This window comes from Anabrus simplex, chromosome 10, assembly GCF_040414725.1.
Source record: "Anabrus simplex isolate iqAnaSimp1 chromosome 10, ASM4041472v1, whole genome shotgun sequence".
In the NCBI taxonomy this organism is placed as follows: domain Eukaryota; kingdom Metazoa; phylum Arthropoda; class Insecta; order Orthoptera; family Tettigoniidae; genus Anabrus; species Anabrus simplex.
In genome coordinates, this window is record NC_090274.1 from 46,781,478 (window position 1) to 46,796,721 (window position 15,244).

The 15,244-nt window shown below is 36.7% G+C and overlaps 1 protein-coding gene across 1 annotated transcript in view; it reads right to left on the reverse strand.

The window, feature by feature from the left end:
* Nucleotides 1-15,244, reverse strand: part of LOC136882025 (oxysterol-binding protein-related protein 2) — a 495,565-nt gene that overhangs the window by 358,373 nt on the left and 121,948 nt on the right. The window contains exon 12 of the mRNA XM_068229471.1: nucleotides 14,944-15,103. Coding sequence (XP_068085572.1) covers nucleotides 14,944-15,103 — 160 coding nt within the window. The remainder of the gene's footprint in view (nucleotides 1-14,943; nucleotides 15,104-15,244) is intronic.

The following is a 15,244-nucleotide window of genomic DNA, read 5'->3' on the forward strand; positions in this document are numbered from 1 at the left end:
CATATATCTCACTATTGTCATTTAACCTTTTCGCTGATGAATTATCGGACAGGCTGGTGTGAAACCAGTGCTGGATTCTTCCAGCCAGCAACCTCAATCAAATATCATCGCCAATTTGAACATAAAATACAAGCAGTAACCATAGAATAATATTATAAGATGATATTTTAACTCACTAGTTTGTTCCTACAGTATTGGAGACAGTTCATGGTTGGGATTCAGGGTTCGATTCCACACGAGGTAGTAAAAATTTTATCCGTTAGAAAGATGCTTAGAAATTTTAATTTGCATTATGAGCATACTCATGATTAACAGCAGAAAGATTAAATTAAAAACACAATATTGATTAAAGTAAAGTGGAACTTGCCATGAACTTAGCATCAACTGTCTGTTTATAAAATCTGTTTGTTTTGTCTGCTACCTTTGCCAACTTCTCTTCATTCACAAATACCTTGAAATAATCCAGCTTGGGGCATTCTGAGGTCAAATTATTATTTGACATAACTAGGTTTGGCTTTTGAAATGCATGCATCTAAGGGCGTAAACTCGTTGTCTGACCATGTGGGCAGGCCTAGCTCAGTGTCACTCTGGCAGCAAATCATCACCTCTGTCAACATTATCATCACTCCCTATCACTTCACTAATAGCTTCAATATCACTACCGCCACTGTTGAAATCCACATCGGACTCGATCTCCTCAAAAAGTGTAAGATTACCTGCAGACGCATCTTATGTTCGTACACAGCAACCATCATTCAAACACTATGTTTACAACTGTGACAAAAGAAAAACATTCTCCTGCAGAACTACTCGCGGAAAAAACATAAACTACTTAGTTTAAAGCGTGACTAATAGATGGCAGAGGCATATAACACAGTTATAAGGCAGATCGAGTATACACGATTGCAGCAGTGAAAAGGTTAAAGCCTCTAGTAATTATCATGACAATATATGTCTATTTGAATTTAAAATTGGGCTATATTCTCATTAAAACATTAATGGGACTAGTTTCTATCTTATTTTGAGATCATCCTCAGTCATTACATAAACCAACATTTGTATCATTAAAAAACACTGAAAAACACAGAACATCTAAAAAATGTAAGTGAAACAAGACACTTTAAAATCGTTGATAAAATATATTTTTTGAAGATTAACATGAATGTCCCTCAGCTGTTGTATAATGTAAATGTTATTTTGTGAAGATAAAATTGTTGCCGTAGGAACCAGTCATAATCTTGATTCCACTATGCCTTATAATGGGTGGATGTATTTAACAAACTTGAAAATTGGCTGAGTGGGACATCTATAAAACCAGAACTGTGAAATACAGTGGTCTAGTAGATATTTGTAGGCTGTCAATATGGATCAATATATTGTATGTTGTCCAGAATAAATGTCTGGATAAAGAAAAGTAGAGAATCAAACCGCTGTTTGGTTGAAGAAAAGGAAAAAATGAAAAGACTTGTATTATACGAGACTTCATCCAGCTTCATGGCTGTCTTTCAACTACGGTGAAGTGCGCCACACTGAGTGCTTTATCAAAGCAGAGGCTGGCAGTAGGAGTTCAGATTGAGGGAGGGGTGGATGAGGGGAAGCGGTAAGGGGATGCAAGAGTGGTGATAGGCTAAGAGGGATATTGGAGGTTCTGTTTGTATTGGATTTGTGTTTATTATAGACTGGAATGATTACATCAAATACAATGTTAAGCTTTACAGAAATTTATTGGGATTAAAATATTGTTGCAAATGAATTAAACAATTTTCAAGAATACTGAGCAGAATACCTTTGTCCGCTGGTCTCTGCTTGGCAATTTTTATCTGTACTTAACATCTTTTCAACACATACTGTGCTTCATCTACGTAACATGACCTAATAGGTTGAAAGTAGATTTCGAAAACATGATTGTAACCAAACATCTGCTGTCCCATGGCAGAAAACCAATTACGTCTTTTAGCATTAACATGTTCCATTCGTTTATACTGACACAATTTATCAGGTCCTTTGCATGTCATTATAACAAAGTTCTACTCTAAATGTGCGCTTATAGGAGCCAACGCTATGAGTGTATAAACTCAGTGGAAATGAAAAATTAGATTTAAAAAAAGGATTGTTCTGGGATTCAGAAGTTCAAGAAAGGCAATTATATATATAGAAGAATTTTACAAATTGATTCCTTAAAAAAATGACCAGCAATCATAACTTTATTTACAAAAGAAAACAGTAGACATAAATGTGACAAAATTGATAGGAAACACCATTCAATCCATCATTCATTTCAACATAGGATTATATAAAGTCTAGTTCATATATAAGTTTAAGTTCAGTTTCAATTCAATACTGCAAAAATAATTTACATATAAAATTATTTGAATATTTAAAGAAATGCATCAAATTACACTGTTGGTGAATATATTTATAAAGTCATACTTTCTGAACTAAACAAAAAGAAAAGCTTAGAAATTAAAAGATGAAAAGACAAATCAAATACAAAATAGCATATTTTCAGAATGGGGCAATGAAAAATTAATTACATTAAATCATGCTGTCCTTATGGTAATGCATAAGCATTACCATACTGGAATTGGTGAAGTAACATTTGAGAGTATGTCCAACAGCAGCTTAGAAACTACAGAGAAATTAGGCCGTATATGTTGTTTCAAACAAACATTTCCCTACTCTCAAACATTCTAATTTATCATTATCCATTATCACATAGATTTTAAAAAATGAGTATAAGAATGCCTTTCTTTTATGAGTATTACAATCTACCACCAATGACTAAAACTATGAAGTAATCAAATTTCAACATTAGCACCAGAGACATACAATTTCCTCACTAATATACCTGAAGTCAGAAAATGGAAATTGCTTTTCAACACAAAAAGAATGTTTACGACAAAAAAAAAAAAAGCTTGTCCTGGAACAGTAAAATTCGTCATTACGTGACAGGGATCAAACAGTGATGCTTCAGAAACACTCAATTTACATCATAACAATTTAAAGGAACGATCAGAGATTAAAGAAAGGAAAATCATGAGAAATATCTTAGGGCCAAGAATTAAAAATGGAAATCTATTTAAAAATATCAAAATTTACTGGTATAATGAGACTGCAGCAAATTCAACTTATAAGCCCTTTGGAAATAATGAATAGCAACAGACTCACTTATTGAATACACAAACTTTTACAAATCAAATGCACGAGGTCAAGTACGAAATCAAGTAGAGAAAGACCTCATTGAATTACGACCACTAAATCTGCTGGATATTAATGTAATCAGGAAAATTGCTCACACAAGGGGATTTGAGGAAAACGAGAAGAAACCAACAATACCTACTTGGTCAGAGGAACAGAAATCACAATAATTGTTGAAAGTGAAGAACTACTGGAGAAGGGGGAAAGCTCTACAAATGTCGATTCCCCGTTGTCCTGAGTGACCGATTCGCACAGAAGAAGAAAAAGAAGTATTAACTAAAAAACCCACACATAACAAATTTGATTTGGTGCTGAATGGGATATCAATCAGTACTGAATATCATAAGATTTTTCAAAATAGATTTCATTTAAATGGGAAACACCAGGCTTCAGACACATCAGGAAAGGAAATGGATAGAACATGGAGACATTTATATACAGCAGGAACTCTGTAATGGAGGAAGTAATGGAGTAAGAAGAGTGGAAGAACAGAAAGGAGTGGAGAAAGCTTGTTAACCACACCCGGGCAACTGGAGTGGGAGATGATTATGATGATGAGAATAAAAATACTGTACTCAAATAATTTAAAAAATCAGCAAGCAAGACAGGTTTTGCTGCAAAACTCAGCAAGTGGTTACATCTCAAGTATCTATATAAAGTGGTATGATTAGTTGAATGGTATTGCATGACATGCTATCACCCATAGCCGATGTAAAGGTTTACAGAGGCTACTTGTACATAGCAGAAAAGATTTTGCCTAGTTATGAAAGTTATGAATGCTGAATAATATTGATGGTTCTGCTCTGTGATGCCCAGTCCATTGCACTAAGTGTAACAGACATATCTAAATTCGTATTGCATACGGGAAGTGTCAGCTGAGCTCGTGTGAATACATCCACCAACTCTGCGGAAACACTTTACTCCATGTCCTATCAGTGTGAAGTTCTCGAAAATGTAGCAAAATAATACTGGTAGAAGTTCATCTCAATTTGTAAGACCCCGATTTTGAGGGACATTGACAATATAAATAACTGACTTGTACAAAAAAACAACAATTAAAAAGTTACAAAAAAGACCCTCTTCCGCTTATTGAAAAAAAAAATGTTTACAAAGGTTCCGAGACCTGCATACATCTTTGGGAGCCGGCTTTCTTAATGGAGGGGGAACATCACCTAATGGTACTAGCGTTTTTGTTTTCATTTTCATGACTACCTAACTCGGAAGAATTCACTACCTTTATGGAGAAACATAGTCATGATTACTTGTAGGCCTAAGAACTCGCTCATTCGCTTCGTACGAGAGAGAATGTTTTTGGTCGTTGGATAGAATTATGCTGAAGTCCTGGTCCTTTACACAAAAGATAGAGAAATATACATACCGCCAATCTTAAGTTACGTTGTTTGAAGACTTAACAAGAACATTAAATTGATTTTGTGTTACTTAATCACAACCATCCTCTTTTAATATGCATTTATCCTGTATTTAAGCCAATTGGGCTTTCTTTCTACTGAAGAGAAGCACCACAACTATACTTTAGTATCTGAGAATGTTTACATGTAAGCCTTACATCTGATATGTTTTTGACATGCTCTATTGGTGAAAAATATCTAATTCCCTCCATGGGAATTTAGAATTTTCCATTCGGAATTGCTAGGCGGGCAATAATTCCATTGTGGAGATTTATCTCCCGTATGCAGTTATCAGACTGTGCCTCTTATATAGGCTTCTGATAAGTTCACCTGCATACACCCAGCGTCAGTGGATAGGGTCTGACACATCCCACTCTGACGAGTCTAGTGTCAGACCTAAGACAAAACGCTGGTTAATAGAGCAAACGCCTGAAAAGTCTTACATCTGATATGTTTTTTAGAATTTAAACCATATCAATATCCACACAGTTTTAAAAGTTCTCTATTTACACTGATGAATACAAGGGAGCTTTTCCCAAACAGCTGAGATTTCAACATGCTTGCTCAGCTGCAACGATTCTCTCACGGACGGTGGCGCTGGTGCTACCTCTAGCGTTTTATTTACTAACTCTATGGTCACAGGAATAGGGCAGTCGTACTGCAAGGCATGCAGTTCATACAGAACCTTATGGGCGACTCTTAGCCATCTACCGGAAGAAAGCTGTAGTTAAGTGTGCTCTCCTAATGTTCTGTCGTTCACAGATCTAAACAGGGTTGCCAGATCACCAGCAGCTGTATGGGTATCGATCTTTGGCTCGATATATACACTCAATATGAAGGATAGGGTCGCTAATCGCTATATATTACTGTACATCTTTCATTGTGGTGGTTCTGCAGCTCTGCAGATCGTATTATGGAGCCGCGCCTGGCTGCAGGAAATCTATTTGTACAGTGTCCATTAGGTGTCTTGCCATAGATTCTCGCAAACTGCCGTCTCCACTTACAGTGATGTTCTTAATGACAATGTTAGGAACTCGAACTGGATAGTTTTTAGTGAAAAAATCCAAGTTTTCTTTGAGCACTGATGGTGGCCATGTTTGTGTCTGGAGCACCTCAACCCTGCTTTTACTGTGGCACGACACTCTGCCCCCCATGCTGGTGTTCTGGTTTGGGGGAGGGGCATCATATACAACAATTGGTCACCCCTAGTAGTGAAATGAGAGCAAAGCAATATGTACAGGACATCCTGCAGTTGCATAATCATTTGAATAACTGTTCCTATGAATGTATAACAACATCTGAAGAGAGGTACGTTCATTACTCTCCTCAATGAGTTAGATTCTTAGTCGGTAGGTTTAACAGAAGGAAGACAGCTTTGCATTCAAGCCATGAACATTTTTCATGTTGTATCTCTTGTGAACTTCATTTCCAGCACTCAAAATAGAGAGAATGATAGTAAATAAACCTCAATCAGGAGTCCACAAAGAGAGAAACAAAATCAAACCCCTTTAAAATAAAAATACATGCTTTTAATTTTTTTAAGGTTAAATAATTTAGATCTTCTGCTTCATTTCCTGTTTTGAGTCTTCTGGGGTGTGCTGTGAATTAAGGACCTCCATCCACAGTTTTCTATCTTTCCACCACTTCCTTCCTTCCTCCAAATTTCTTCTGCTTTCACTCTTCTCTATACTCTCCTTCACTGTATCCGTCCGCCTTTTTCTGGGCCTTCATCGATGTCTTCCTCCTCTTATTTTCTCCATAAACACTCGTTTGGAACTCTATCCTCTTCTATTCTCATCACATGTCCATACCATTTCAGCGTACTAGTCTCTATCTTGTCTTGCAGTTTAGGAAATCCAGTTCTCTCTCTGATTTCTATGTTTCTCATTTTATCATTCGTGTCTTCCCAATTATTTCTCTAGGGAATTTCATCTCAGCTGCTTGGATTCTGCTTTCATCACGTTTTGTTGCTGTCCATGTGCCCACTGTGTATATCAAAACTGTTGTGTAATACATTGCATTTCTCTGGGACGTCCCGGTTCCACACTCTACCTCTCACACATTGGTAAACTCCATTGGCTTGTTGGATTCTCTTTCCAATTTCTTCATTTATGTCCCCCATCTTCTGAAATTTACTCCCCAAACACTGGAAGCTTTTCACATCTCCTGATTGTCTTCCCTTTACTTCAATACTCCCCCCTTTCCTTCTTTATTACCTCTCATCATCACTACTGTCTTGCTCTTCTCCATACTTGTTTTCGTTCCATGTTCCTCTACCTCCCGATTCTGTACAGTAACTTCTTCTTGTACTTCCATTAAATAATAATGCATAATTCTGACAAAATCTTCTGTAGATGACACGCATATTGGCAAAACTGTGGAGGATTTAACTGAGGACAAAAAGTCAAAATAACAACAACAATATTAGACAGCAAATTCAACAACAAACAAGCTAAATGCTGCTCAAGTTAAATAGGTCAATACACCCTTTTGGAGAGAAAGAACTTTTTAAATCCCAACAGTATTTATGTTTTTACTTCTTTTCTCTTAGATAATGGCTGAAGTAAATTTTTTTCAGTCATTACCACATGGAAATCCCATTTCCAGGAATATAATCTCAACATCAGCGAGACCAAGACAGCGAAGATGTACAATATTATAGGGAAGGATCCACCTTTCAATACTCCGTAGTAAGTTGAACTAAAAAGTAGTTACAACCTGTTTATTGGGACCGGTTTCAACACATTTCAAGTGTCATCATCAGCCAATTAGCGAAGATCTTAAAACAACTAATATATTGAACACAGGCAAAAAATTAACATTGTATCATATCGTAGCAATTCAGTTAATGTTCAAAACACAATAATCACAGTCAAGAGACAGTCAACAGAGAAGGGCGTCCCATAAGTGTAAAATTAGGATACCACCAGCTAGAGTGTCTGGATAGTTTTCCTTACCTTGGAAATGTAATCTCCAGTGATGATTTGGTCAGAAAGAAAATTACAAACAGAGTGCAAAAGGTATCAGAATTCTACCATCAAGTAAGAACACTTTTATGGGATGACATTATTCCAAAACCAGCCAAACTGATGATGTTTAACAGCTATTTCATACCAATATTGACCTATGGCATTGAAGCGTGCACCCACACAAAAAGAGATTCATCAAAACTGCAAGCAATTTCTCAGATCCACCATCCAGAAGACCAAGATGGACAAGTTAAGAAATGAGGAGGCGAGGAAAGAAGCCGCAATAAAGACATCCCTATTGGACTGAATTGGCACATCCAGACTACGGTGGTACGGGCATGTGATGAGGATGGAGCCTACAAGAACAGCCACAGAATAAATTTGGAAAGACAATTGGAGGCGAAAAGACCTGCAAGAAGACCTAAAACCCGACGGATGGACATGATCGAGGTTGATCTAGTTACCAGAGGATGGACAGTGGATGATGTTCTCCATGACGAGTTCCATATGGACAGGAGGAAGTGGAAGAGGCTCATTAACAGTACCCAGGAAACTGGAACTGTACAATGATGATGATGATTACCACATTACCCAAGCAACCTCCACATCAATTTCAAGGCTCTGTTTAAATCATTAGATTGCAATGAGGCAGCACTCCAAGCAATGGAACAGAAAATGCTTTAGAGGAGTGTTAACAATATTGCACGAGTGAATATTTTGATATAGACAAAAAGATTTTTAACATGTTGGCTGCCGGAGTGCTACACTGTACCGCTGAGCAAGTTTCTCGTGAGATCACAGGGGTACAAAGTATTGCTGACAGGCGTTGTTTTATGACTTTCCCTGTTGGGCCGGCGGACAGCTGAGCTGTGACTTCACTGTGCTAGTGTACCACTATGGCCTCACAGCAAATCCTGGTGTGCTTGATTTCCAACTTACAGTATAGTTTTTATTATATCTTCTTTCTTTACAGGTATGTGAGTATTTGGCCAACCAGTTTAGCCATGCGCTTTGGCGTGTTGGGTTAGCTAACTCGCAAACTGGGGATCTGGAAGATAGTGGGTGTGAGTCCTACTGTTGGGGAACCCATTAACGATTTTCTGTCGTTTCCCATTTTCAGTTCATGCTTACCTTATCAATAGGCCACACCATTTCCTTCCAAATTTTTGCTCCCATACCTATTTCTCTAAGCTGATACCTGTGGTACCTGATGGTTAACCCAAGAAATTTTGCATAAACATATATTTGCATTTTTCCTTAGAGTTTTGAAAAAAAAACATGGCTTCATTTTTTATAACTAAACTCCCCGATAACTGGCATAATAACATAAAAAACACACTCTCTCTCTCTCTCTCTCCACCCCTCCAACCCCCTACTGTAGAACAATAAATGTCCTGGGGTTGTAGTGTTAACCCTAGAACTGCTGCAGGTCTATCTGTCATATGCTACAGTTATTTTCTTCAATATCATCATGAAAATAAAATCATGCCTATAATCATATATTAATCCTAATAAATCTATATTATACACCAATAGAAAGCTAAAAGACTGATCTATAAGAAGATAACGGGAATAACAACAAACATTATTACGATTTCTAACCATCGTAAAATACAATTATACAATTTTTTGAACAAAGGAAATTGTTGAAATATTTTGCTCTAACAAAAGAATTTCTGATATATGATTTATTCCTGAAACATGATATTGTGAAATGCATATGTATGTTCTTACATATTCCCCCACAGTTTTCCACTTTTCATTTCGAATGCTAAATAAAACGTAATTTTTTATCGAAACGGATGATGAGGTCTTTTCAGATTTTTTTGGGTCAATTTCTTCTTTCCTATGTTGTGATCAAAGTCGTTATAACAATCTACACAAATGTCAACAGTTCACACTTATCCCTTCGCTAGTTTCTTCAAATACTGACATACTGCTGATAATAACATAACCTGCACCAACCTGAACATCGTTCCAGTTATTGTAATTTCCCATTACTTCCGAGGCACCTTCTACTTCGTTGTCACTTTCACTATTTTCAGGATAATTTCCTCATCAGACAGAATTAACACAATAATCACTGTCACCATCAGTACTATCACTAAGATCTTCGAAAATCAAGCGCTTGATTTCAGAATCGTTAACAAAGCGGGCTGCCATCTTGATTCTAAGAAAATATGTATGTACTTTCACTTCTACGGCTAAATAAACTTCTCCAGACCTTTGCTTGTTTTTCAAATACTTTCAAAATTGAAGATAAAAGTATAAGTATTCAGCTGGTATCTATATTAGTGCCAACTGGTGTCCAATTATAAACCTATGGTGGAAGAACGACATCATCTCTCAGAAAGACGATCGCACTTGACGAAACAGCGCATCGTCTTCCAGAAAGACAGTCTGCAGTTTTAGGGTTAAGCATTAGTAAACAAATCGTGGCACAGTCTGTTGGCTACAATCAGTACTATCAAAAAAAGAAAGATTCTAGTTCCGCTCTGGCAATCTAGCCAAAACCGTAAAGTGAACTTTTCTACGGGGCCATGGCAGTACCTTGGGATGCTAGAAATTTTTACTGTATTTAGTATGTATATTGAACATTTACTTCGATTTACTTCTGATTTACCATATGCACAGTAGAAAAAAAAGGTTTGGCCACCGGAATATTTCTGCTATGTGTCTTAGCAGTCAATGTGAAAGCTTTACAGTCTGTAGAAAACACTAATTATAATATACCTGTAAAATAAACACACTAATAAACAGAGAATAATATGTTTCGTTCTACAAGGATGAACAACCCACTGCGAAGACACATCAGCAAATCCAACCTAAAACATAAAAGACCTCTTCTCCAAATCATGAGTTTATGAACTCAAAAAACAAAAGCATTCATCAAGAACAGAATCCATGAGTTACAACGCAACCTAACAAATAAATTTCAAAAAGAGATGAGGCAAGCAATCAGGACAAACCTTATTCTCATAAAACAGGAAAAGAAAGACTTATCATGAAATATCACAAACTTCCCTCACTAAGAGCTCTCCCCAGAATATACAAAAACTTATGTCCCGTTAGACCTATAGTGAATTTCAAAGATGTGCCAAGTTATAATGCAAGCAAACTATACAACCAAATATTAACAGGAAAAAAAAATCTCACTCAAACAAGACAGATCGATTAAAAACACCCTAGAACTAATCAAAGAACTAAATAAACTAAAAATAACAAAGAGCACATCACCAATATGTACACTAATGTACCAATAGAAGAATCAATTAAAATTACAGAAAACTATCTAAAAGACAACAATTCACAACAAGAAACAAACAAAATAAGGAAATCAGTTAAAGGCTATGTAAAACAAGGTGCAAGTGCACACTTTTAGTGTTTCTACCTCTCTTTTTATGGCTATTTGGCTGGAATAAAAGTATTATTATAGTTGCAAACATTTTCCTAAATAACTTTGAAAATAATTTCTTAATCAATCAGCATCGTATAGGAATCTTACACTGGAGCAGATATGTAGATGATGAAATATGTTTAGATGATAACAACATCACAACTGCACAATAGTTATTAAACACACTAAATTATTTACACAAGAATGAAATTCACAAAGGAACCAGAAACTAACAAGAAAAATCAATATTTTAGACACACAATCAGTACGAATAATGACAACCTGTTGTTCAAAATATACAGAAAACCTACGGAAACTTCACACACAATAAACAATAAATCCAAACCCATATACATACAAATTATCAGGACTGAATACAATGATGCGCAAAGCAATTTCCAAACCAATGAGCACAACAGATTTCAATGAGGAAATACAAACAACAAAACAAATTGCTAAAGAAAACAACCACCCTCCTGACACAGTAGATAAATGAGTAAATAAACAAAGGAGAAACGCCAGAAAAAACAATACATGAAAGAGAAAAATATGTTGTCCTCAATTATGTGAATAAGAACACGTACAAAATAACCAATTATCTTCAAAAAACAAGGTTTGAAAGAAGCCTTTAGAACAAACAACACACAGCAAAGACACATCAAGAATGCAACCTAAACAAAACAGACCTTTTCTCCAAATCAGGAGTTCATGAACTTAAATGTCAAGGATCAAACTGCAAACAAACACACGTACGAGGCCAAACAAAACGTAATTTCCACACCAGATACAAAGAACACAAAAATGTGATTAGATACAATCAACATTCAGCCTTCAGCGAGCACATATAAGACAACTCACAGCATTTCACAAACATCAACACAGATCTAAAAATTTTACAAATCTTTGAAAATTAAAGAAGCTATAGAAATTTACACCACAAAAAAAGCCAGCCAAACCAACCTCAATGATCGCACACATTAAAAAAATTTATCCCCCTTCATGCTATTTAATTAATTTTTGGAACAACACTTCAAACTTTTTACATTAGCATTTAATGAACCCCACTGGAAGCTACTCTAATGTTAAGCATCTGGAATGTGGGTTAGGATGTTCTTATCTGTACTAAATTCTCTAAACTTAGACAGCACTCTTGTCATTTGAGACATTTTAGTAGGTTATTACTTAATAATAATGTTATTGGTCTTACTAACTACTGTACTTTTACAGTTTTCAGAGACACAGAAATGCCGGAATTTTCTTTTTGCAGGAGTTCTTTTATGTGCTGGTAAATCTACCGACATGGGGCTGACGTATTTTAGCACCTTCAATACCACAGGACTGAGCAGGATTCGATCTGCCAACTTCGACTCAGAAAGCCACTCAGCCCAGGCAGTTTATTATTTATCACTAAAGAAATCTTACAAGATACTCATTAATTCAATTCTGCACTTTTATTTCCTTACATTTACCTCCTAATACACAAAAAATTGTTATAAGATGATGAAGCAGCACTTCCCCTCCCATCTCCACTGCGTAGGAACCACGACCGGAGCAAGAGAACTGGCTTCAATCCAAAGGTAGCTGCTGGAGGTAATGGACGATCAGCAGCTTAGGTTAAGTACAGAAAACTTTCTCAAAGTTAACAATGATGCAAGAGTGAATTTTTTGATATACACATCCTAGTTCTTTTAAATGTTATCTGACTCCTTGGTTGAATGGTCAGCGTTGAGGCTTTTGATTCCTGGCAGGGTCGGGGATTTTAATGGCATCGGATTAATTCTTCTAGTAATATATAAGTAATAATAATAACAACGTAAACGTTTCCGCCTTTTCAATACTAAAATATATTCACAAAATTATAAATTACACGGTACTAGTTTCGACCCATCTAGGGGTCATCATCAGCCGTATTGGAGCAAAGATCACTTATGGCGAAATCCTTTTTAGTATTGAAAAGGCGGAAACGTTTACGTTGTTATTATTACTTATATATTATTCTCAGTTCAATACGGACCAAAAACATGAAATTCATAACCATTAATAATTCTTCTAGCTCGAGGACTGGTGCTTGTGCTTGTCCCAACACTTTCCTCTTCAAATTTAGACAACACACCACACTACCAACCACCAAAGAAACACGCAACAGTAATCACGTCCATCCGTATAGGGTCGGCGTCAGGAAGGGCATCCGGCCATAAAATAGGGCCAAATCCACATGTGCAACACAGTTCGATCCCGCAACCCCACAGGTGTGGGAAAACAGTAGTAGAAGAAGAAGAAGAAGTAGTTCTTGTAGACGATGACATGCACATCACAGTGAGAAACTTTTTCCTTTGGTCAAAAGATCCTCAGATTGATCATGCACTCTTGGGTCAAAGTATGTTAACTTGTTAACAAGTAACTGTCAGAATATGATGTATGAAAGAAAGGTGGGGTCTTCCTTCATCACTAGAAGGGTTTAAATAGATGAATTTAAAATGATATTAAGAAAAGTAGCAAAATTAACCGCAGAGCTCAGACATGAAGCAGTTTCACAGAGAAATAAATAAAACTACAGTGGAACCTTGATTATCTGTCGAAAGGGGAGGAGAGGAGCGGATAATCAGAAAACGGATAATAATTCTTTCCATTTGTTCTTATTGTATTTTTATGTTACTTTAAGGTCTGACTTTTTCCTGAACTGTGCTGCCAGCTATTTTCTTCTTCTGACTCCATTCTAGCTCCCCAGAGTAAAATAATGTTTGAGAATGAAGGTTATCTTCTTGTTCCATAAAATGCATGAGAGTTTCTGCTGATTGAAATGTAGTTAGTAGAGGGATATGGTATTGAGGTCCAGTCTCTCTTTCTCATCACAATCCACTCGTTTTGAATCTTTCCAATTATTCTAACTTTTGTTCCAATGTCTAACAAGCCACAATAACAATGTTATTGCCTTTACGTCACACTAATTACTTTTACGGTTTTTGGAGACGCCGAGGTGCCGGGATTTAGTCCCGCAGAAGTTCTTTTACGTGGCAGTAAATTACTGACATGAGGCTGACATATTTCAGCACCTTCAAATACCACCGACTGAGGCAGGATCAAACCTGCCAAGTTGGGGTCAGAAGGCCAGCGCCTCAACCGTATGAGCCACTCAGCCCAGCACCGACGGTAGTGTTTGCTTCTCTGTCTGAGAGGCAGTATTCTCAAGGTTAAAAATGTTATCTCAGATCCTATTTAACGGATTGGGATAAAATGACGTGCAGAGAAAATTTGGATGTCTCTTTTTTAACACTGGTAAGTTTTCATGAAACATAGGTTAGCAGTTTTTGAATCGCCAGCCCTGTGTTCAAGAAGTAGCCAGGAAAAATTTAGGAGCTATCTGATGGCAGGATATTGGCCCTGGTCTAGAAAGTCCAGAGTTAATGGCCACGAAGGTTCATCGCGCTACCAAACACATCACCTCATAATCTGCAGGCCTTTGGGATAAACAGCAGTCGCTTGGCAGGCCAAGGCCTGTCAAGGCTGTAGCAACATAGGTTTTGGGTTTTACATTTATCCAATCAAAACCAAATGGCAGACAGAGAGAACTTTAAAAAAATGAATGGATATCATTTCTGCATTTTTACTATCCACCCTTTCTAAACTATGACCAGAAATAGGAATGTATGGGCAGACATTACATTCTTATTGTGGTAGGAACAAGACAAACATTTCAACAAGAAAAGGGAATTTCCCTAGTTATCAAGGAAAGGATCTAGGAAGTTGAAGTGGAATGAATATCTCCTTGATTTTAGTGTGACTTCTAGTTTGAAGTTAATCCAAAACTCAAAGTTTTTTTTGTAAGACATCCTATTTATATTTTTAAATTACATATTTGATAATGTTCCATACACTTTAAGTAGGCCTCTATCTCACTGCAGTCTTTAAACTTATATTTTTAAAATGTTCAGTGAAGCCATGCTAATAAATACTTTTGCATGCATCCTACCTTCCTTTCGGTTTGGCAGGATGGTCTCTGGCACAATGATACGCGTGACCACCAGTCGAGACTAGGGTACCACAGGAAGACGCGGGGGATGGGAAGCTCACTAAGGTATCACTGTCCGATGTCGGAGAGATGGCAGTAACCAAGGTATCGCTCTCCGAGTCTGCAACGGTCATAGCCATCAACTGAGAAGATTTACAATTAATTAATTTTTTACTTAGATTGTGTGATAGAATAAGTCATGCAATTAAGTCCTATTCCAGAGCAATTCAATACAATTCTCATCTCTGGCTCTCACATTTTG